The 25,791-nt window shown below is 38.8% G+C and overlaps 1 protein-coding gene and 1 long non-coding RNA gene across 2 annotated transcripts; one reads left to right on the plus strand and one right to left on the minus strand.

The window, feature by feature from the left end:
* Positions 1-376: 376 nt before the first annotated feature.
* Positions 377-24,121, minus strand: dusp3a (dual specificity phosphatase 3a). Its single transcript, XM_040014022.1, has 3 exons — positions 23,730-24,121; positions 13,536-13,768; positions 377-8,893 (listed from the first exon to the last, which is right to left on the minus strand). Exons 1-3 carry the CDS (start codon positions 23,918-23,920, stop codon positions 8,664-8,666), a joined length of 654 nt encoding a protein of 217 aa, XP_039869956.1. The 5' UTR covers positions 23,921-24,121; the 3' UTR covers positions 377-8,663.
* Positions 23,268-25,791, plus strand: LOC120722878. Its single transcript, XR_005693627.1, has 3 exons — positions 23,268-23,377; positions 24,877-25,003; positions 25,195-25,791. It is a non-coding gene; the product is annotated as an uncharacterized LOC120722878 (long non-coding RNA).

Raw genomic sequence — 25,791 nt, forward strand, 5'->3', positions numbered from 1 at the left:
TGAAGCTAGTGACCAAGCCCATAAAGTCATCAGGAAACTGGAATGTTTTCCTATAGACTTGTATACAATCACAGGAGTCGCCCCCTAGCTGGCAGTTAAGATAAATGCAGATTTAAGGCACTTCTGTGGCCTCACCTTTCAGGCCTAGAAGCTATGATCCAAGTACTGTTATTTTTTGGTGGGGTTGGTTTTTTTTAGGCCACTGTTTACCAATGTTAGCTTATTTCATATTTTATATATAAATTATTAGCACTGTCTGGTTTTGATGCAACAGTCTCTTGATCCCAGATGATTTTTCTCTCGCGGGAGAGAACAAAGTCACTTTAAAATAATCGTGTTATGTTTGACAAAATAATAAACCACTCAAAGCCGTTATTACCTCAGCCATTTATTTCTTAAACATAAGAAAGAAGGGACTTCTCAAAGGTAAGAAAAATAACATTGCAATTTAAAATCAAGTGCACTTCAACGATGTCTCGCTCTATAATAAGGGAGCTGTCCCTTCCTACTGTGTGAAGTGAGATACACAAAAAACTCAAAAACATATCGTAAAGAATCGATCGTTTCCGTAAGGCTTTGGGTGCCGAGTGCCGTTACTGTTGTGATGCTTATGCTGAGATGACAGTGGTGGTGACAAATATATATGTACAGAAAGGTGACAGATTACAGGAAAAAATAAGAACATAAAGTGGCTTTTAAAGGTGTGGCAAGACTATGAGCTGCAAGAGTCGCTTCAATGCTCCTTGGCACTGGCATTTGGATGATGATGAGCCACAGTTTCCTCACATAATTTCCAAACCACTCTTTGTGCCCCGTTTATGGGGCTACTGTCATCCTGGAAGAGACGATATCATTAAGGGGACAAACCATGCCTGCAAAATGCCTCCAACAGCACAACAAAGCCACTGGATCCCCTCACTTTTCCTTTAATTTGCCACCGATCAGTATATATGTGCATATACCCATTAACAGCCAATACAACATCATCCCAACAACATCCTTTGCAACATCTGTACATATCTGTACAACAGAAATATGTGACGAGACTGTGTAATGGACTCCAGGAGGAGTCGGGCAGTGGGCTCATTTGTGCTAAAACTCTTGCTTTAAGCTGTTCATCAGGATGGGAGTGCAAAGTGGAAGAGAAATGATGACAGCTCTGCATGTCAGCGCCTTACCTGCGCCAGATGGTATTTGCAAGTCATTTCCGGTGTTTGTTTGAACGCCCTGAAGGGTAAGAGAAGGGAAGGAGTTTACTACATCATGAAGCCAGATGAGTTTCCATGATGTAAGATATCGGCTGTCAGTCACAGAGGTCTTAAACATGGCAGCTTCTTGCCTTACAGAGACACGCCACACGGGACAGCGAGTTTGAGTGAAAATCGCAGGAAATTATTTGTAAGTCAATTTAAGGTACTTTTCTGCAATAATAAACACAACTACCTGGCTCCAGTCGAGTAATTTAACAACCCTCCATCCTCCTCTCCTCTCTGGTTTTAAAACGGGCGCTATGAATGAGCTGCAATTACAGTCTGGCCCTAGTCTGACTACCATTATACATGTGAGTGACTCATCCAAAAACAACACGGATAATAAACTCACTGGTTACACTGGAGAAGTGGGTCACACATTTCCTACCATAGAAAAAACCCTCTGAAATGAAAACAAACAAACAGCCTTCTTTAATGAAACTAAGAATAAACTTTAATCTAGATTAAAAAACTAAATGTTACTTTGAGGAGAAAATAAGTCAAACTTTTTTTTTAATAACTCCCAATATCAAACAATGTCCTATCTTTACACTGTAACACCCCAGTTACAGTAAAATGCAGCAATTCACAACGGTCTTAATGCCTTTTGTTACATACTCAGAATATAGAACCATATATATCAATATCAATGGCATTTCAACATTTTCGATAATACATAACACATACTCTATTACCCACAAAATGATGCTGGTACTGTTTAAACAAACGGGTGCTTCAGATTGGCAATTCAGGGTTTCACATAAGGGGCAAAATAAATAAAAATGAAAAGAGACCTAGACAAACAACATGAGACTGGATTATAAATACTTACGATGTGTTAAAGTGGACCTATTATGCTCATTTCCAGATCCATATTGGCTTCTCTTCACTGGCTCCCTTCTCCTTAAAATCATTCAGTATCACGGTTAGGATTCGCAATCAGATCCTACGGTATCTTATATCTGAATTATTATCTGAGTATTATCTGATTTAGACTTCTGCAGTGAGTCTTTTTAGAGGCCATGACAGCGGCCGATATTGCTGGCAGCATTTATGGTTGTGTGTTAATTACCTTGTGGTTGTGTCCCAGTGTTTTAAATGCAGTGCCTGCCACAATAGGAACAAATAAAATATCCGGCATTTTTCCCTCCTGGCGTCACTACTCTTTGTTGTGGTCAGTATTTTTTCTCTTCAAAGGCAAACATATTTATCCCTCAAGTTTTTCCACTTCTCTGTACATTCCCTCATGTCCATTCCAACAGGTTTGGCAGTACCCCTTCAGGAATTTGCTGATATTTGCCCTTATATTGATACTATGATTATTATTCCTTATATTGAGGCAATGGTTATTATTCTCTTAATGACAAATTTTAAAATACAGATGCACCTGTGGCATCAGTTTCAAAATACTTGGATGTCCTTTTTGAGTTATCGGATTTAGAAGATTTTCAGAAAACTTGACCTCTGACCTTGATCTTGGGGTTGAGATCACTGAGATTTAAATTTGTCTGACACTTTTAACAGATACATCTATGGTATCAATTTGAAACTCCTAGGTTGCCTTTTTCTCAACTTATTACATTCGCAAACTTGGGTGTCCACACCGCCTGCCTGGCAGGGTGATGATAATATCCCATCGGCGTTTTACGGCTGAGTGGTAACAGTACTGGACAGGCCAATCGTGGTAGTTGTGGGCCATGTTTATGGGACTTGTAGCCTCATTTTTAGGGTTAGGGTGTAGGTTATGTCATAGGGTTTCAGAATTATTTGCAGATAAGATGAAGCATAAATCCCCAGTTATTTGTGGTCCCTAAAGTTTCTAAAAGTTGAATGGGAGCCATTCAGCTAAGGAACCTGCACATTGGATTCAGGAGACAGAGGACCTCTCTTCAAAGTTTCCTTTTGGAGAAAGATAATTGGCATTGAATAAGGTGACCCTTAACGACGTCCTGTGTGTCTCCACGCCACAACTGCATGACTTTAATTTTGATTTTGTCTTTTGTGTTTTGTTCTGTTTTCTCTCTTCCCCCCCCCACGAGCCAGTTTCTTCCTATTAAAAGGGAGTTCTTTCTCCCCACCATTGCTGCTGCTCAATGTTGAGGCTCTCTCACTAATATTGCAGCCAATATTCATCTTAATATATATAGTACCTCAAGACAATTGTTGCTGTGAACTGTAGCTATATAAATACAGTCTAAATTTAGTAGATTAGCTTTGCATAATTCTCCTTCAAAACAGTCCATATTTATTTCATACTGAGCCTCGATGCAGCCCCTCCATTTGTCTTCTGTTTGCACTGAGCCATTTTAGCTCCCTAACTGTAAGTTGTAAAATGAGCATGCATCATTGTTATAGTACTAAAAAAAATGTAAAAATACATATGCATAATAGGTCCACTTTAAATAATTAAAATTGGTGTGCAAACCAGTAGATTTGTTGAACAAGCAGGTGGCAGTGTTTTTTTCTTTTACAGAACAGTGTTTAAGCCAGCAGTGTTGCCATGATAAAAACTCTCTGTTCACATCATTGCATCCAAAAAGTCATTTCAGTTGCATCAGAAAATCAGTTTGGGCAACCACAGAGTGCTTTGAAAACCCTCCATGAGTTACCCGATAAGCAGGTCGGTGTAGGCAGTTGATGCTTTAAAGTACGTACCCTCATCCTGGAATGAGCTGAGGACATTTATACCAATTCCCAAATTTAAAGAGGTACCAAACCGTGTCTTGTTGTTGCTTTTTGTGTATTCAGAAGGAGGGCAGTATTATAGAGCAGATCCAAACAGTTGCATGAGTGAAACCCCAGGCCATCTGAATGATGGCAAAGCCAATTATCTATAATATAAATTGTTTTTGTCGCGTATGTCGCTTGGAACTGACAATTTAAACACATAATATAGCCGTATATCTGTACTACCTTTTCATTGACAATAATGGTGGTGTGGGGTTCATGATGAGGTGATGGGAATGAGTGGTATGACGCATTTACTAAATTATACTTAAAGGTCGGGAATTTGAACTACTGCACCTGATTTATCTTGCCACAAGAGGAAGCAGCGTTTGCAAGATGTGAAATCAAATGCTTTGCTTAAAACATTTTCACATGTATAAAAATGGCCAAATGAGAGGGCTCAGAGTCAACTGGAACAACCTGCGCATGAACCGCAATCACAAGCGCACTTATGTTCTCGCTCTGCAGGGTTTGTCCTCGGTTTTAACTCCCTGTGAGAACATTACCTTCTCTGACTTTTCCTCCTGGCCAATAATGAGTCAGAGGCCAGAGCAGCACTGGACATTTCAGTGTATGTTTTGGAATCAGCACAAACACATGGCCTTTAAAATGTCTCTGCTGGCTGTATATTTGTAGACTCATGTACTCTTTACTTGCACTACATGGAGCAGGAAGGTGCTTTTTCCTCATTATTAATCAATCTGAGAATTGTTCTCCTGATTGATCAATAGGTTATTTGGTCAATAAAGCCTCTGAAAAAAACAGTGAAAACCGAACTTTGTAATTTCCCAGAGCCAAATTATCATTAACAGTCCAACAGCAGAAGATATTTTACTTTAAGACATAAAAAATGTGCTGGAGCAGTCAAATACTTTCTTGAAAATTTCATTTTCAAACAAGTAAGTGATTAATTTGGGTAGACTTCCACTGCTTGCTTTGAAATATGAACATTTAATGTGAGACTTTAATCTTGATCTGCTTAATGTACCTACAATTATAAAGAAAAATATAAATGTAAAAGCTGACTTATTAAATGGCGCACTTTGCTTGACTGCTTTGTGCTCGCTTTACGTAAGAGGAGAGAGCAACAAGACTACAGATCTGCAAGGTCTGAACGTCTGAAAAACTAGGACCATAAAATATCCAAGTCCAGCCACTCAAGGTGGATCTTTAATTTTATATTAAATGCCTTTTGTCACTTTTCAAAACCTCCCTTTAGTTTCTGGACATGGATCTTTTATGCAATATTTTTGGTCATATTTTTTCCATTTTCTTTCTTTTTTCATTCCATAAGCACGAGTGGTTTGAGTGACACCAGACGTGATCCTGTTATTTCCTTTCAACTAAAAATATTCCTCTCACTAACACTCTCATCCAAACAAACCCATATATCGATCCTAAAGCATCAGAAGCGAGAGATGGAAATAATGCCAAATGAAATGGGTGATGGGATGAGTCCATCCTTGGATGTGATGGTCACTTGCGTCTAATGATGCCACCTGCATCTTGCTGTATTTAATGAATCCATTTGCACTGATATGAAGACGTTACGCTGTACAAAACGCTACTTAGATACAATGATTACATGCCCCAGTATCCTGGCTACACCAGGAAAAAAAAAAAAACCCTGCCATCATAAGCACGTTTTGCACAATTGCGATATGAACTACCACAATTACACAGAACAATTTACATGCACATCATATCCAAATATTAATGTGCATGTAATTAACAGAAAGAATGAAAGCGCTACATACAAGTAGAACATGTTATATAAAGACGATACTGACATTACCTACACGTTATAGACACATTGCTCATACATTCATATATGTCAACACTTAAATATGTATATACAGTATACATGTATATATTTAAATGTATACAGATATATCAAAGGAGGAATAAATAGTGCCATTAATGAGGTGAGAACCTAGTTTTCCTCTTCCTCTCTTGCGTGACAACAATCCTGCCAACATGACATTTAGTTCACGAGTCTATGCGTGTCTGATCTCGCTCGTGCGACTTCTCTAACTCGAGGACTCATGTGGTGCAAGAATTCACTCCATCGCCATCCTTCCTGGCACTAGGTCTAGTTTACAGTATTATGCCCAGTATTAAATACAAAATGTACTGCTGAACTAAAGTTGCCTATATGTAACAGCTACTGCCTTGTTAGTCATATAAATGTGATTACATTCTATATATCGGATGGGGTATTGACATATATTGCAATGCTTTAGTGCACACAAAACAGAACAAAAAACAACAAAAAAAGGCGTTGTGATCTAATTTGACCCTGTGTGTGTATTAGTTAGCGTATGACACACACATTTAGAGGTGAGATAAGTGACATGTTGTGTGGGGACCTCTGTGTGGATGAAACAGTGGTTTTGGGATTCTGAGTGAATGGTTGTGTCAGGGAATTGGCAGTGTGCAACTCTCTGGTGGCGTGATGGCTGGATCTTTCTGTTGAAAGCGGGTGGCATCCCATCTGGCTGATGCATTTGACAGTTAAAACAACAGGCCCCTAGTTTGAAGGTGGCAGAGTAAACAACAACATCTTAAACACCTCTGAGCAGAATATTCATAACCCACTTTCTCAAACCCAAAGTGCAACAGTAACTATTTTGCCATCTTTAACTGAAGAACCTACATTCACATGCAACAGCCTTGTGTGTTACCTTTATATTATCCAGAAAAATATTATCAAAAAAATAGAAGCTCCTGATACAGGTGCAGAAATGAGGTCATGCCTTGATGTGTAATGCAGAGAAACACCACCGGAGGGCAGTCTCTACAGGGGAAATTATCGTTTCAGCTCAGCAAGTTTAAAGGAGGCAAGTGCAACTATAACTAGTAAATTGTTTGGGAGTATTTTAGCCTTGTTGATAAAGATAAGCAAGTTACGGTTTTCCTCTAAGAACAAGAGGTCGTGCTGCTGGGTTTCGGAAAAAATCATAATCCCAGTTAGTTATTTTCTCCATATTGAGATCATGATGATGACTTAACATGTAACAATACATGAAAATTATGCAACCTGCATTGAATCACTTCTTTAAACACATTTTTATACTTTGGCTTTTGTGTGATTCCATAACTGGATTCCCTTCTGGTCATCGTTTTGTTTATCGCCCGTTTCTTTGTATGTGACTTTAATGTGTATTGTGTCAAAGCACTTTGTAAACTATTTTTTAAAGGCAAGCAATGTGCTGAAAGACAAAGCAGGAGTTACTGACAAACAACATACTGATTATGGTATTTTAAGAACATTTAGCAACAGTGTATTAGGGCCACTGCGAGTGTGTAAGGGGCTTGGTAAGAATGTTTACAATCTGAGAAAAAGTCCAAAATCTTCAAGATTATAATCATATTCATAAATTCAGGAAAAAAGGACAATTTATTATTTTACAAAAACATACAAATTCATGAGAAACAAAGGCAGATACAAGTTTTTTTCTTGTAAATTTGTCACATTAGCCTCAATTTTATTTTTTGTTAACCTTTAGTGACCCTAACATGCTGTTGCAGTCTCACAAATCTGAAGATTATCAAACCTAAACTTATTTTTAATACAAATGTTATTAAAGAAAAGAAAAGAAAAGCCGTCCTCTGGCTACAAACATACTTTAAAACCACTCACGTGTGCCCATTACTGGGAATGACAATAAGCTAATTTCAAATTGAAGGCAAAGCATTTCCTGTTTTTAAGCAGATATTTGATCCAGCGTTCTCCTCAGATTTCTGCATCTACTGTACTGAGCTACTATCCAGCTGCAGTGAACACTCATCATATCAGAGGCTAAATATGGCTGCTACGTGAACGCCTCACGCAGCTCATTATTTTTAATTGGCTCGACCTTTTCCTGTTCTCAGCAGCGGCGGCTCTGTCGACAACCGTTTGCGCTGCAGATAAATTTCATGCTACCGCTGTCAAACAAGAGGCCTGAGTCTGTTAACTGAAATGCTACATTGTGTATTAGGGTGCATTAGAGTGTGAGTCATCTGTGTTTGTGCATTAAATCTTTCTCCCAAAGGGAAGAATTAAGGATTTTTAGGAATCGACTGGGCGTCATTGTTTTGTTTTTTTTAAGATTTAATGGAATGTGGGATTTTCCTTCATCCACTCTGTGTTGCATCATTTGTGGCCATCAACTTTCAATATTTAGGAGTTTATTTGGAATTATTTAGAGTACTCCTACTGGCGGAGACATCACTGACATTCCCGGCAGTGGTAAACTATGGAATGATTGTGCTATAATCTTCTATTTCCTACAAGTTTGTAAGTAAAATTTTAAAATCAGGGCAAAGATATCAAATTTCTAAGTTGTGGGAATTGAAGGAATGCTTTAAGTAGCTCAGAAATGAGAGGAATTCAGAGCTTTAGGGTATGAGCAGCAAAATCTGTGTGGAGTTATAAAAAGGGGGATGGGGTTTTTTTTGAGATCACACTCTTTGTAGAACAGCAGTGAGAGACATGGACTAAAGATTCAAACAGAACAGCATGTACATGTGCAAGTGTGTGTGAACACGAGGAATAATTCCACAGATAAATGCATGTATGCTTCAGAATACCCCTGATGTGTTAGATGAGTGCTGGTTTGGTCAGGGTGGGGTCAGTCTACCAGAGCAGCTGCAGCCAGTCAAAGGCAGGGCCGGAGGAGACGGGCAGCACCTCTCCAGCTTTCACTTGGCCTTTAATTTGCCCAGGTCCCCGTTCAGCTTGCCCTCCTTTGCCAGCTTCTCGTTGAGTTGGCACAGTTGGCGAAGGAAGCCGTCGTTAGGACCGATCTCTCTCTTGTGCCGCACAGTGGCCACCGCCAGCCGTGCATCCATTCTGTGGCGCAGCATGAGGTAAGCAACAACCATGGTGGGGGAGCGGCTGTAGCCTTCTCTGCAGTGTACATACACCTTCCCTGGAGGACACAGAGAACAATAAGATGAAAGCTGTTTATGGTGCGAGGCTGGTTTCACACACACACCACAGAGAAATAGTTTTCATAGAAGAGTTTTCTCAGGCCTCATTGTGGCTCCTCTGCTATCTGTTATCCACTGCACAGGAAAAAGCATAAACTAGTACATCCTGTAACTGTCACTCTGTAAGAGCGTCAAAAATATCTGTTCCCGGTATGACACTGGAAGAAGCATATAAATGAAACTTGTCGGACTGCCCTGGCTATCTTTATTCATGAACAATGACCAGCTGTTACAGAAGACGCTAAAGGCTGCTTGACTGCCACAAAAACTATGATCACAATTATGACAATTATTCGTGAAGTCATGGACTTACTGATCTGTGTATATTGTCTTGATTGGGATTTCTTTGAACTTCCTCTAGATAGATCTTTTTGACTGAAAACTCTTTTGGCCATCTTTGCTTGAGCTAAACTAAACAGCAAGTGAGTTTGAGATTTAAGAGAATGGCTATCCCTTATATGGCCACCGTAGGCACAGACTGTGACAAATGAAGCCCCTCCCATTAACTGTTTAAACATATAGATTGTGAAGAACAGCCAATCATAAAGGAGGCAAAATAGTTATTCAGGTAGAGAATGAAGTAAACGTCAGTACAAAGGGCCACCACAAGATAAGTAAGGATTAAAATAAACCATGAATCATGCGAAGCTACTCTAGTCGAGTCCAAGAATACACATTTGGAGTTTGAAATTAACACAAAAAGTCCCCTTTAATGCAAATCATTAATCAAATCAAATATATTGTGTCTATTTCTTTTTATTTCTCACATGTGGGGCATTAAATTAAGATAAGTGAACATTCAACACAGAAATAAAACATGATTTTTCAGGTTCGTATCAAGTATACAGTGTCCTTAAAGCACCAGAGCACAAACAGGAGTTTTCCCTCGTGGTAATTTTGAGACTGCAGGACAAAAAGTAGGAGGTGGAAGAAAATGAGGAAATGAAGCAGAAACAAATAAATAGAAAATAAGAGATTGTTAGAGTAGTTGGAAAACATATGCTGTGACCAAGATTGTCCAGCAAAGCAGCTTCTCTTCTAGAAGCTGCATATATAAGACATGACCTTTGCTGCAGACTCAGCAAAGTCAATCATCTTCCACCAGCTGAGGTGAACCCACATCCCGACCACAGCAAAGAATCAATGTCGTCTTTGTGTGTGCAAAATACATGTGTGTTTACTGTTCTGTATTTTTATGTTCATGCCAGTTTGTGTGTTTGTGTTCATTTTTAAGGTGTACCTTTGTCTAACTTACACTTCCATTACAGACTGGCTAAAACGCCACAAGGGATTTAACTTGGCAACCTTCACAGAGCAGCTGATGTGCTCGGCTCAGGTCAGATCTGCAGATTCTGCACTTTATTTGAAACCCAACACCTCTCTCTGTCTCTACTATAGTTTTATCCCCAACATCTCTCTCTCCCTCTTCTCTCCTTTTTCTTTGACTGGCTCCTCTCTTACACTCGACCGGGAACACTTCCATGCCAATGACGTGACCTCTTCAATACCAAATCACCATGTCTGCCACAGATCAATTCTAATTCCACTGTATCCTCTTGTTAGACACACACGCTCTTTGGCTCTCAACTCACTTGCTTCATCACTGTCCAGCTCCAATATCCCTCAGTCTTTACTGTGTCTTGTATTTTATTGTTTTATTAGACTTAATAGTCTTATCTGCATTTGTTGGAAAAACATTAAATTCTATCCACTGTTGGGCACTCTTTTCCTCAACAGGAGTTGTCAGTGGGTGCAGTCAGCATCGTTCTCTCAATGCTGCGGTCCTCCTGTAGACCAAGCTAGCAGCATTAGCATCCAGTCCGAACTGCAGCACTGGCACAGCTATGTACACTTTACACCCCCTGACTGACCCTTTCTCCCATTCTTTGTCTATTTGTATACTATTCATCCACCATATTGACAGTTGGCACTGGATCTACAGAAACAACATACGATTTAATTACAAAATATTTAAACAGTTTTCTAATCATGTTCCCTTCACTACAACATTAAAAAAATATTTACGTTAATGCTCCTCATGGGGAACTGTGCATGTTCCCCACGAGGACATGCACAGTATATTTATCCACGCATGCCTCCACCACTTATGAGAGTAATTTTATGTTTGTAGTGACAATGCTCAGCTCTATGGAAAAATGTGCCTACCAATTTCTCAGGGCCCAAATAAGAAATGATCAACTCCTGGAGTTTATCTGAAATCATATCAGGAGCTAGGAATTTTGACGTGGGAAGAAACTTCCACATTTTGCATATCTTCAAAAATCAAACTAAAATGAGAAAAACTCATCCCGATGCTCTTAGGAAAATATAAACGAATTCAGATTGAGCTAACCTTCTGGATCCAGGCACTTGATTCATGCATGGTGCAGAAGTATGGGCATGTATTCATTCCATCATTTTGACCTTAAAGGTTCAGCGTACTGTTTGATGGAGCTGCAGAGGACAGAACGATTAGGCAGAATTTTTAAAAGTTTTTCCAGCAGGATGCCTCCTTTTTATTGGCAACACACTCCAAATTTGTTGAACTATGGTGTTCAAAAAAAGCTCCTAAACTATGTCCTGCCACTTGCTCGGTGCAGCAACACATTTTCATTGCATTGCATGAGCCACTGAAAAAAAAAAAGGCATCAGGCTCTTAAGGCTCCTCTCAGTGCTTCAAACGTGATCTGCAAGAAACTACCACACCCAAATTAAAAACAACCAATCAAAGCAAGGAGGCATGTCCGATACAGTCTCAATGGCTGCTTACGCAGACGGAGCAGCACCCTCCACCCCCTGCATGCCCTCAATTTGTCAAGCTAAATAACTATAAATAATAAATTAATAATTAATTTAAAAAATATAAATTTTGTCTGAAATATACATTCCAGCATAAATTATTATCTATCATCCTTTAATTCTAGATCATGAATCCAACCATTTCTCCATATCACCACAGTTGATGCCGTTAAATTACTTTTTATCATTGCGGTTTTAATGTGTTGATTTTCTGTTGATTGGAGGAAAATACACAGATCTGCACACTGTAACCTTGTGTCTTCATTATGGAAAACTCACAGGAGCAATGCATCAGTGCAGTTCCTCATTAAAATCCTGGACCTTGGACCTTTTCCAAGCTTACAGCTGAGGGTCACAAAATGTCACACTTAATGTGGCACAATGCACAAATGTCAAACTGCGGCAAAACCACCAAGCAGAGATGAGACATGCTAAATCTCTTATGCGCTCTTCTCCACAGGAGCTCTTCATTCTTGATTTACCACAGCACTGTTGTGACAAAAAACATTCGGGGAATTAAGATGCTCAGTTTCAGATTTGAAACAGCTGCTTTTTGATTCGTACTATTCAAAATTCAAAGTTTGCACACCTGAAATGGTGTATAGTATGCCTGACCTAGAAGTTGTATGAAAGTCAAGACTCAGTTCCCTAGTGATTTCTGTATCTTCCCCTTTCTTACAACTTTTTACTGCAGTACTTGTTCTGTTCTTTTACACAGTCCCAAAGTATTACAGCACCCGTTTAACATCTTACAGGTGTGCTACACATCAAACATTGTGACGATGCTGATGTGCAGGGATGTGATCGGGTAATGGAATATGGAGCAGGACTCATGAGTGTGTCAGATTTAGCGAGAGGTGTTCAGGGCCACTGTGATTATCTCCTGTTGTTGCTTTAAGATCCACAACAATGAGGAGTACTAAGACTGGAACTAAGACTGGATCTTGTTAGACAAACAACAAGAGGAATTTGTTTTCATGTCTCAACTTTTGGAGCAAATTACTTTTAAGTGTGAGCTATTGAAGTAAGAAAGGCATAGTGCTCCCATTTGTTAAATAAATATAAATATCCAGCATAAGGGATACATTTCTTTGAGGTGCTGGATATATTTAGGTGCTAGTTTTACCCAAGTTTTGGGGTACTAACACATACTAATACTGATGTAATGTAATATAGTCAATCAATCTATTCTCTACCTGTGCATATATAAGCATACAGACTTCCTAGCACCATATATAGTCAATAGAGGGAAAACAATGGGCTTTTTCAAACATTGAGTGGGTGTTATCTCTAGTTATGGCTCCTGAACAGCTTTTTAGGACCTCACTAAATAAAAATAGTCTGAAGAATGTAGAAATGATGTATTATTTTTGTGCTTTCTCAAGAAACCGACTACAAATTTGGCAAACAGCTATTTAACAGAATTTGGTGCTTTTCTTTGCTACACAAGACTGTAACGGGAAGTTCTTTGGTCTCTGGACAGCTTGTAGTCCACAGTTTAATGCACATAAGCGTAAGTAAGAAAAACATCCCACAGTCTGTCCTTTTTTTTTTTTTTTCCCTTTTACAAATCAAGCAAAAAATGTCAACAACGTTATATGTGCAAAGTGTTAAGATGTCCTACCACTTTGTACACTTGTTGCTAAGTGGTGGATCACTTGCACACAAAAGTTTGGTGGCCATTATTTTAATATTCTACTAAAAATGAATACATGTATTTCAAGAGTTAACATTTAGCTCCTTAGTCCAATAGATAAAACATACACGACAAAATAACCCCACCTTTGCCATTATTGTGCGCTAGGGCCTTGTCGATAAAATCAGCCCCTTCCTCAAAGAAGGCACTGAGGTCGAACTGCTCTGTGTCATTGGCCTGGATGCCATGATAGGTGATGCCCGTGCCAGCGTAGAAATCCGCACTGGTGTTGACATGCATGAAGGAGGTGCCCTCTGCTACATTTAAGACGTGTGTCACACCAAGTTTCTGCAGACGCATTGTATTCTGAGCGACAAACCTGCAAAGGCGAGAAGAGGTTAATGATCAGAGATGAAAAAACTGATCAAATATGCTTACCAGTCTACAATTTAATTTCAATTTAGAGGCACTGGACTAAACTCACAGAGCCTCTGAAATTGAAATAAAATGATGAATGTGCAGACACAGAACAAGACATCTGAGACAAATAACAGTACTAACAGCACCTGACAGATACAGCAAAGCAGTGTGTCAGCACAATTTTTTTTTAAAGTGGTATTTTGACAAACAGGTCGCAATAACACCACATGCAGCACACAGTGTTTCGCTGCATTTGTTGATGAACAGCCAAATACTGAGTATCTGCTGGGAGACAACAGCAGCTCCCTCGTACTGATTTTTCAAACAAAAGTCACATTAAAGTGCCTTTTGTCTCAACTTATTTCCAAAGTAGAGTTCTCATGACTCGAGGTCTAATTACAAATATCAATCAAACCTATAATCGCTCAGCAACTTTTTTTCCAGTTTAACCCTGAAAGACCCAACCCTTCAAAAAACTAGCCAGAAAATTCAGATTTTTTTGGAACTGAGATGTTTATTAACCCTTATAACAAAATCCACAATTTATTTTGCTATATCATGTTGTGTATGATATATTTTTATTGTATATTTATTATATATTTTCTGTATCGCATAGAATACATTGGGCATTTTTTGCAACTTTTTGTTAACAACAGTGTTAATTTTAGTTTTGTCTATAACATTTTGAAATTATGTCAAGTATTGATCATGTTGATGAGCTAGAGGTCTCAGAAACTCATATCAAATATGATACAACGGGCATTATAGGGTTAAAGTGCTTCAAAGGTTACAGATGGTAGAAGTGAGAAAAGAAAAACAAATATGCAGTGATAAATTTAAAATAAAATTAAAAAATTTAATTTAATAATGTAATACAATTCACTAACATGCCATCATTCATGTTAACGGTAGCACATGTGCTCATTAAACACTAAAGTAACACCGTTTCCCTTACCCTATATATTCATCTAGCTAACGTAAACTGTGTGGCCAGACTTGCACTACATTTTGAAGGTTTGGAATAATTGTTTTTGAAAAATAACCGCATTTATTTCAGGATTTCCTACAGAATCACAACAAGGACTCCTGTTACCGGCTGCAGTCCACACTACAGAATGAGACTCTCAGGTAATCACCACAACAGTGACCTGGTCAGTGTAATGTAAACCAGTGTTAGGCTTGGGCTAGCTACTGAGCAGTTTAAAACAAAGTGAAGTCAAGTTGATGGATAAAAAAAACAAACAAACTGCTAAACATCCTTGGGTGTATGTTAAAATACTGCCTGTGGGGGGCATGAAGCGCTCTAATACAATTAATATATCTGAAATGTTTTAATTGAATGAATATTGGAATCATTTAGATCATTTATTTTATTTATTAAAGCACTTTGAATCACCTTGTTGTTGAATTGTGCTATACAAATAAACTTGCCTTGCCTTGCCTTTATTTCTCTTGAATATCTAAGTAAAGGTTCATTTTCAGTAAGCATTACTCCTATGTCTGTAACACATAAGCACAGCTTGTTGTACTGTGCTGACAATAAGAAAATTTGGCTATTTGAGTGCCTAAAGCATCAGCCATTGTGAGTTCGATTATAGTCCCCCCCCAAAAAAGTCTTTTTTCTCAGTAATGGTTGGTTTTCATACAGCAGTGTGTACTACCCTCTTCACCAACAAGTCCAATCCAGCTCTAATGGGCACCATTTGAAACTGCTGAGGACCTATAAAGGTGTCTATTTTTCAGTCTGCAGACTCCGATGTATTTGTCTTTTTTATTTTATTTTTTGTAGGACAACAGACAAAAAGAACAATCTCTCTATTCTCAGACAGCTCTGCTCCAGTATTTTCACCTCCATCATCATTCACCCTACTTCCAGGAAACAATGAATCTTTTTCTGCTTACCTCCTGCTCTAATACACATCCCCTTTTAGAGCTGTGTTATTGCACATTAGACCCATACAAAGCAAACAGTCCCACACAGCTAACAAACCATAACAAAGCAGTACAAGCTTCTGGCTGCTCCAGCCTGCCTGGCCCAATGCCTGCATCCACATCCAACCTGGCCAAAGGCACTGCCCATTGATTCTGAACAAAAAACCTCCTTGCGTATTTAGGTTATAAGTTGTATTCCAAGTTTATGGTACATTTAGTGCCACTAATTGCACATAATTTTTTAAAACAAAAGAAATTGCACATAATCGAAAACACAAAAAATAGAGGAAAGAAATAGAAATGGAGAAGAAAACTGGAAGTATATAAAAGCTGTTGTACATATTATGGCAAAGTTATGATGCAAGCAAAATATATTTCATTAAAGATTACTATATTTATAAGATGACTGCTATTTCTATCTGCAGTCATTTGTATTTGGTGATTTAGTGATGAGTGGTTGGAGGTGGGTTTCAAAGTAGCTTGCAGAAGAACCAGCACCTATGGGCATAGCAAAGCAGTGCAAATAGCACATCTTATGTTAGATTTGTCAATGGGATGCAGTGAAACCTATCAGCTGAGCCATGAGCTTATGTTAGCTGGCACTGAGAGCAGCTGATCTAACAAGATCACAGCTAGGCATGGGACATGAGGAGAGCTGATAACACCAAAGCTTTGGTAAGCATCTGGACAAACACTGCAGCTACAGTATAAGTATTTATGCAATGTTCATTGATTCTTAGAGAAATGTTTGTGTTAAGGAAGTTTTGATTTTGGACTCAAGTGCATGGCACGGGGTAGCAAAAAAAACAAAAAGAGAAAAAAGTAGTTAATACAAGAATCTAAAAATACAGAAAGTCCAACAGCTAAAAAGAAGTCCAAAAAATAGGTACAGGAAGCCAGAAGAAAATGTGGCAAAGTTAAAGGGAAAGCCAGGTTTATAAAAGTACACAAGGGTGAATGATGTTAAGAGACAGGTGGGAACAGGACACAGGTGGATGCAATCAAACAGGTGAAAGTAATGACAATCACAAAAGAGGGAAAAGAACAAATGCATGAATTAAAACCAAAATAAGGCACATCTAAACAACTAAACTTCAAAGTAAAACAGGAAATTACCTGGAGGAACATGAAGACTACCACAAATAATATCAAATATACTTTGAAATTAGTGTGAGCTGTTTTGGAGGCCAGACATAATTTTTCTTTGGTCATAAGTCTGCTAAAGATTACTTTGTTTGATATTATGGTGATAATTTGACATGAATAATCATTAACTTAATAAGCCTGATGCAGTTCTTGAATTTCATTTACCCTGACCTTATTTTTAAATGCAAATAAAATTAAAAACAAATAAAAGGGGAAAAAAAGAGGTGGTTCTTGACATTGTGGTGTTTTTATGGCTATAAACACAAAGGTTACAGTTGTCGCCTGCCAGCCTGCTGCCATCACTAAATGTCTGGAGTTACAGATGGGGGCAAAGAAAGCTCGCGTGCCTTAGGAAATCTGCACAGTGACAATGGAGTGAAAATGGGTGAGAGACTCTGAGAAATCCAGAAATAAAGGCACCAGTCAATTCTCCACAGATTAAACTTTGTGAGTAATAATTCTGCCTTGGTATGTGTTGTTTATAAAGTTTTTTGTTCATATATCTGCAGTTTTATTTGCATACACTTGTGCTTAAGACATATTTCTACTACACTGCAATGGACAATAAAGTTTTCTCATTATGATTTTAGACATAGCTTGTTAATTGAATTCTCTCATTTAGTTATCTCATCTGGAGCTGAACTAAACAACAAGCATGTTTTTAGGTGCTTCTAGAAAGAGGTGAAATTGACACTGTAAAGGAAAGCGGTGTACTTTATGTATAACACATAGAAAAGTGAGGGATCCATAGCAAATAGGACAAGAGTGACAGTTTTATCAAGATCATTTAATTAAGATCAATAATAGAAGCCAAGATTATAGCTGAAATTAAAATTTACTATTTTTTATTGCACATATATGAAGAGAGAGTAGCTTTTTCTAAATTCTGAAATTAAACAAACATAAATGAGCATAGCAATAACTCAGAAGCAGCAATAATCTGACTTATACAGACTGTAGTATCAATGATAGTGTTGCTAAATTCCTAATGATACCCATCACTAACTGCAGCTTGACCTCGTAGCCTGCCTTACAAATACTATTCATGATATAAGTTTATATATGTATTGTTTTTTATTTAAAAACCATTTTCAAGAATCTGTAAATCGTTCACTCTGACAAAGCTTTACTATACAGGCTTAACGTCAACGTGAGCCTGGAGGCGAGGTGAGGTGACCCTGGGCAGCTCCCTAGAGGTGGAGGCTGCAAAACCCTCTCTGCAACACCTAACAAGAAATTCTGCTACAATGTTACTTTGCAACCAAAGGAGGAGGGATGAAGCAGCCTGTCTGCTAGCATCGTAGCTACAGGGCAGAGATTCAGAAATCCAGGCTACACATTAATAATATCTTCATTTCATTCACAAAAAGTCTGTGTATATTTAGACTAAGCTAGTGCTCATAAATGATTCAATATGCATGCACACTATGAGCACTTCAATGCAAAAAAAAGTGAAGCAAGTAAAGCGTAGGCATGCGTATCTCTTTGTGTGTAAAGGGTAGTAGTGTGTAAAGGCCTATACTGTACTTCTACACAACACAATGCAGAGGCACAGTAGGTTCAACTGGGTTCACAGCCGATGGCTTCCTTCCTATTTGCCGAGCCTGTCCCGGCCTCCTTACCCTGGGATCTGCAGTCCCAACACATCCATTATTAAAGACCAGCTTCACAAAGAGCCAGAGCGTTTCTCAAAGCAAACAACCACACCTTAAGTCCCTGAGCTGCACACCGTGGTTTAAGAGTGCTGACTACAACTGAACTGAAAACATTGCAAGCTGGCAAAGTAGACTCATAATCCATTTATGGATGCAAACATTGACTAGTTCAATAAACACAAGTGCTGCTCTAGTCAACATCTTGTTTATTGAATTAGTGACTTTAAACTTTTACTGAGTGTCTGCTGTATACATTATTTTAAGTGAAAGAACTGAATAAATCAGCAGAAAGACTCAACAAATGCAGATGTGTGGTCAAAACACCAACGTAGGAAAGAACTGTCACTCCAGTTGAGTTCAAAGACTAAGAAAACTTGTATTAATGGGCAATTGGCAGGTAACTACAGGCAAAATAATTTCTTGTGATTGTGAAGTGGGCGGAATCTGAGAATTGAATGCAACTACCAATGAGAGTGAGGAATACTGTTAATTGACAAATGAACAGGTAATAAATAAGTTAGAGGGTTAAGTAGGAAACCAAGCGACTAGCTGTGAGCTTTAAAGTGATGCACAATGAGCGAATGTATGTATGTACAAAAAAAATATGAACTTACAATTTAATGGTCTGTTGAAAATGTTAAATCCTTACAGAGTACGAAAATGGGATGTTTTTTGGCAGCTGTATAAGTATCCCTGATTTTTCTATTAAATGAAAATAAAGAAGGGAAAGCAATGCTGTACATTGTCCCATCAAATGTCAGCATGAGTGACTACTGTATATCTTAAATGAACAGTTATTGTGTAAATGAAACTGTGTCTTGACCTAAAAAAATTAAAATCTGACAGGCAACTGTATATCAAAACCTAAAAATGGTTAATGGGTCCAATTCCTGAGGGTACCTATGATAAGAAAGTTTAATGAACATTTTCAAGGACAGATCACTTTCTAATTTAAGTCGAGCGCCGTAAAAAACGCGTATGCGAGATGCACCACATGCTAGTCTTGTGTTAATAGATGCACTGGTTTTCATCCAATGGATTTCTACCGGCCAGCTACATAATTTGATTTATAACGAGGTACAACTAATGAGATGAGCAGGGAGGATTACTGGGTCCCAGAGGTGGAAACTGTGGACAAGGCACAGCCTTTAATCAACAATCAATACCACCTCTCCCTGCCTGAGATATGTGTGATATCACATTATGTTACACTGTCCTTTCAAGCTTTTCTAAGCTCTAAGATATGCTTTAAAATAAAATAGCTCAGTAATTACCCCCCACCGAAAACTCAAACCTAGTTTGTTCATCAGACATCAAAATCTCTTCGACAAAAGAAATCATAAAGCTGAGAGCACTTTAGAGTCGCTCTTTCATGCTGACAGTTTTCTCTGATCAGCTTCAGCAGAGCGCAGGTCTGCCAGCACTTTGTTTGGAGACTTGGCCGGACAGATTGGCACATCCAGATTGATTGTGTTGTAGCACTGAGCTACAGTAATGTGCTTGTATTCTGTCCGGCTCGGCTCCTCCACCACTCTACTGGCAGTGATTGAACCCACAAGTTTCTTTGAGGCATCCCTGAATCTGTTCTCTCTACCACAAATCCATAAAGGTGGCATTAAGAGCTGCTCTGTAAAAGCTGGTATACATTACCACACAGCAAAATATATGCAAAAGAAACTAAATTTGTTTCTTTAATAGCAACAAAATTACACTTTAAACACATAAAGAGGTTTTTTGCAAATTAGCCCAGTTTTCCATGCAAACTACACAAAACTGTGGCAATCTGGTAATGACCAAAGGACCATTATTGTGACCAGTTTCACCTAGAGACTGCCAGCAACCACTCACCAACCAGTCGAGGAATAAAAGTAACAACAGTAAGGTGTTTAAGAGTAACTTTGCTAATAATGATGGAGCTAATAGAAGCAGTCAAACAGAAAAAAAATAGTAGCGCTATTTTAACAGCACCCTCTTTTATCTTCAAGCAAATGCACCCTCCTCAGAGTGCACCCAAATGCTTGTTGATGGACCTGCAGAAGCTGGTGATAGCCTAGCATACTCAGGCGGATGGCGGACATGTACATGTCCATGCAAGTTAGTCGTGTTTAGAGTCCTTTGCTCACAGTGTACGTCTGCACAAGCGGCACTCCACTTTGGTTAGATCCTTAGGTTTACTTCTTTCATCTGGTTTAAAGCCAAAGAAATCCCAAATTGGCGACTTCATAATTTTTTTTAGTGCGGTCAGCGTTAACCCGCCGTCATCACGACTAATGCAATTAACAATTAACATCTGGAGCGCAGACTGAGTCAGGATCTCTGAAATGTCTCTGTCAACGTATTTCGGGCATTTTGTCCAAAGTTTGTTTGTTCTGCGCTCCAGATGGGTTGAGCACGTTAAAAAAAATTTATTGCGTTAATCGTGATAGCCGCGTTAATGCTGCATTAACGCCTTAATGCTGACAGCCCTAATTTTTTGGGAAATTAGTTCGTCCAGGTTTGGACTTCTTCTGTGTTGTAAACGCGCAAATCAGTCCCCCCATGATTACATTGCTCCGCCCATCAAGTCTGCGCATGCGCGAATATATCGCCCATTGTCGATTACTGGACTGACGATTGCCGGTTGGAAAATTTTTTACATATCGCCCAACCCTAATTCACGCCTACAGCCAATTTCAAATTACAGAGGTACCTGGAGAAAATCCACACATGCAGAGGGAGAGGATGCAAACCTTACACAGAAAGGTTCCAGCTTTCTGTTCAGGTGGATTCAAACCCAGGACCTCCTTGTTGATGGTGCTAACCAATTCATTCATCCATCCATCCATTCATCCTCTTCCGCTTATCCTTGTCAGGGTCACAGGGGGCTGGAGCCTATCCCAGCTGTCTTAGGGCAAGAGGCGGGGTACACCCTGGACAGGTCACCACTATGTTGCAGGGCTAACACATAGCGAGACAACCATTCGCACTCACATTCACACCTATGGGCAATTTAGAGTTACCAATTAACCCAATCTCACTAACTACATGTCTTTGGACTGTGGGAGGAAGCCAGAGTATCCGGAGAGAACCCAAGCAAACATGGGGAGAACGTGCAAACTCCACAGAGAAAGACCCAGGCCTGGTGGTGTAATTGAACTCAGGAACTTCTTGCTAGGTAACAATGCTTTATTGGTAAATAAATTAAAATTTTGCCACAAGAGATGTTATAGTATTAATAACTGCCTCACAGCATGCAAACAACCAAATCAGGTAAGAAAACATTGGGGAATCACAGATTTGTGCATAAAATATTCATAAACTGTGCATATGCAACTGGCAAGAATCAGTTCAGAATATTATCTGATATTGTTCTTTCTCACATGCAGCACACAGTAGGAGACAGTCCACTTTATCACTACTGGAAATACTCTGGTTTAGGCAAGGGAGCTCTTAGGATAGAGCATGTAAGATATAAAATAGATGATTTCTACTCATTCATTTTAAATTCACCAGAGTGTAACTTACATTTGTAGTAAAGAGCTGGCAGATTAAAACACATTAATGTAAATTCAACAGTTCCACATGCAGCTGTGTCGAATAAGGTCTGGAAAAGTTCAGAGCTGCGATGCATCTATTGTAAAAGAGCTATTACAGGCAAAGAAAAAGCCCAAAATAGCAATACCAGTAGTGAGACGAGGACCGTCTCTGTTTATCTCTAGGTTCAGTGGGAAGATTTTACAGTACATCTCATACACAATCTGAACTGGCTTTACTGGAACACTGGGTAGTAAATTCCTAAACAGTCAGCATGTTCATTACAAAGCCAATAGCAAACAACAAACAACCATGGATTTATGGTTCAGCTGCGGACCTGTTTAATAAACAAATATACATTATACTCCATATACGCTGGGTCTGTGTGTGTGTGTGTGCACAGCATCTCTTACAGGAAGAAATAAATTTAAAAAAAAAAACATACTGCTGCTATCAAGTTAATTCTATTACCTTTGTTCCATGATTTGATTATGCACAAAGAAAGCACTGGTCTGGTTTGTGCCTGTGTTCAGTCTTGGACGTTTTCCAATAGATGTTTACAATCAACTATTTAATGCACAGATTTGTATTTGCAAATAATTTTGTGTTGTGTTTTGTGAGAAAGACACATATATACGTCACATTTCTTTACAGAGATGGGAGATTACCTGATTAATTAGTTACCTGGCAGGAAAAATATTAAATATGAATTCATTTTCTGCAAGGAATGTGACACATGACCTCCTTTTAGTATCTTAGCTGCAGTCATTTGCAGTTTCCATTTGCCTTAGGTGAGTGTACTTGTTAACATTATAAGTAAACAAAGGAATTAATGCAATATAATTTTATTAACATAGCGCCAGCCTAAAGAGATATGCAGGAGTTTCCAAAAGATCACACAATGACATATGAGCAAACACTTGGTTATGGTGGGGAGCAAGAAATCCTTTTTAATAGGAAGAGATAAAATGTGTTTGACACTGCTGAATTAACTTATATATGGCATAAATTGACTAGATTCCTGTTTATTCCTGTCTAAAGAGCATCTTCACAATTTAGACTAAGAATTCACATCTCTTTTTTTCCACAATTTGCTCTGCGAGAAAATGTTTTTCTTCTTTTCATATAATGAATGAAAGATGGGGGGTGGGGGAAGAGTGGTGACGGTTGCTGTGTTCCTGCAGCCCAGCGGGACTGAAAGGGGAGCGGCTTGATGAAGACATGGCAATGATACTAATGACAGAGAGGGGTTCATTGAGTAAAAACACCTCTTTAGTTTCGTCCTTCGTGTTCTGAATTCGTTGGTTTCCTCTGCTTTAAAGGTAAAGAAGATCACACGTAGATTTGTAATAATAATAACAATAATATTATATATTGACAGATAGTCGTGATATTGCAGTGTTATCTGTTATTCAACTGTCTGGCTAATGACTTCTCCCTGAAATCAGGCTAGTATTTCGGGGTTATCTGTTGTCAACAACCGCCTGTCGCTTCCTCCATGATGATGACAGCGGAGGACCACCGCTCGTGCGCGCGTGCTAACCGACATGCGACACCGTTGTCATGGTCGCGTCTGGTCGGAGTATGTGTAGGGAGTGTCTCTGAAATACACGCTGCCCTACCTGTCAGTGTCACAACGGCATCACGTGTTAGATTCAATGGTGAATGACTCACGCGTTACCGATGTATATCCTGGGAAAGACCTCGTTGAAGTGCTGTGTCGGTAGGCTGTAAAAGCCGTTGCCGTCGGACAGGAGCTCGTTGAGTTGCTGGACGGTCACCTCGCAGGCTGGAACCGGGACTTCAGCCGGTGGTGGCGGCTGCGGCTGTTGATGCTGTTTCGTAGGACTCAGGTGTTTCTTCATGGCTCTTCTTCTGCTCGCAGAGTAATGTTAGAATTTAGCCAGAGCCCGACTCGTCAGACTGGTTTCGTTGTTCAACAGCATTTTATACGTCCGCGTGTGAGTCGTGCTCGCGCTGTCTTCTTGTCTCCAAGGTGTCTGAGTCTGAAGAGGCGCGAGCTCTACAGCTTCACACTTCGTCGGCGACAAGTGCGAAGCAGTTTTTAGAAGGACTTCTGGTCACACTTTCAAAGTAAAAGATACATGCCTTTGAATAAAAAAACTAAAAACTGATTTGTTCTTTACTTTTTGCAGTGCATTTTTTTCAGCATCAAATGCCAGATTTAGAAAGTTATTATTTAATTTTCTTGTGTTATTTTTTTTCAATTGCATATATTTTAGATTATAACCCTATACTGAATATCTTTTTTTTCTTCATTGTTTCTTATTTATAGATTTATTTCAGTTTGATCGTCGCTTGTGGTTTTTTGCTTTTCTTTTTTCAGTTTTACATTTTCTTTTGTGGTCTTTTAGTTTTTATTGTTCTTTTTCAGGCCACTTAATATTTCTTAGAAATGTAGTTGGGGGATGAAAAAATACTCTTCTCTCTCCCCCCCTGTATTTTTTCAGTTTTGGGTCTCATTTCATTGTATTAAATGTTATTTTTATGTTTATTGTTTTATTTTTTCTTCATTTAAAATGTAATTTTTCTTGGGTGGGGAGATCAACAGATAGTTGCAGCCCATTATGGCCTTTACCTTTCAGAAACAAGGAACCCTGATTACTGAGACAGAACTATGTAGAAAAAAGGACATCTTGAATATTAGTGGGAGTTTTGGAAGATTCTATTTTTCTGAAAGAATCTGCAGTAGGGTTTCAGTTTCATTTTATTTTTTGTGCAACAGTATTAAATCCTGAAACGTACTTCTGCAAAGAATAAGATATGAGGATCTCTTAATAACCCTTGTTGTACTCCAAAGGAAGAGGTTGCAGTTGGCAGGGACAGTAATTCAAGCCGTATCTCCACTGTCTCGGCAGTAACAACTGACTGTCCTGCATAGAGCAATGGCCTCAAACACACCCTTCAAGTGAAAAGAACAATTAAATGTGAGTTCTTATAAAATAAGTACTGAACTCTAATGCACATGTAGCACAAAAATCTAAGTTTTTACAAGTTTAGTTTAAATTGTGATCTCACACTCTGCAGATTTGTCGATGTCTTTCAGTTCAAATTCATTTATTTAAAAGTTTAATTACAGTTAAAGGCAAGCCAGTACTTTTATTTTTCATCAATACAGGTTCAAGTTCCGGTACAATCTTGTCTGTTTGATGCTCACTTGACGCTGGTTCATTTCGCCACCGCTATCTCCAGGAGACACACCCCGCCAGCGGTCAGACGGGAGCTGGATATGAGAATGATGATAGTTGCACGCGCAGACGATGCTGCCTTCAAGTACGGTTTGTGAGATGCTAAAACTAGATCAGTTTAGAACCTTTTTGAACAAGTTTCAAAGCACTACAAGTACCGCTTGTCCATACTTAACATGAGTTTATGATTGATTTCTGGACACAGTCTAAATGTGAATATAATTTAGGGTCCAAATATTTTTCTATTAACGTCCTAAAACAGGTAGTCAGTATCCACATAGAAGAGGCAGAGGGCAGTGAGGCTCATTTCATGGATCTTCTTGGGTAGGGTTGGGATTAGAAAAAGATTCTGAATTGGGTTAAACACAATGGTTGTGACTTTTTAAAGGTCCACTTTCCCGGTGACTGTGTAATTATTTTTAGTTATTATTTTTGTTTTTAATGACCATTTCATGTGTTGCCATGAAACCAGGCTCTACTATACTCTACAACGGGCCCTTACCATAACTCTAACACAAACCTAGTTT

The sequence above is a fragment of the Simochromis diagramma genome, unplaced genomic scaffold (genome assembly GCF_900408965.1).
Source record: "Simochromis diagramma unplaced genomic scaffold, fSimDia1.1 OVJJ01000669.1, whole genome shotgun sequence".
Taxonomy (NCBI): domain Eukaryota; kingdom Metazoa; phylum Chordata; class Actinopteri; order Cichliformes; family Cichlidae; genus Simochromis; species Simochromis diagramma.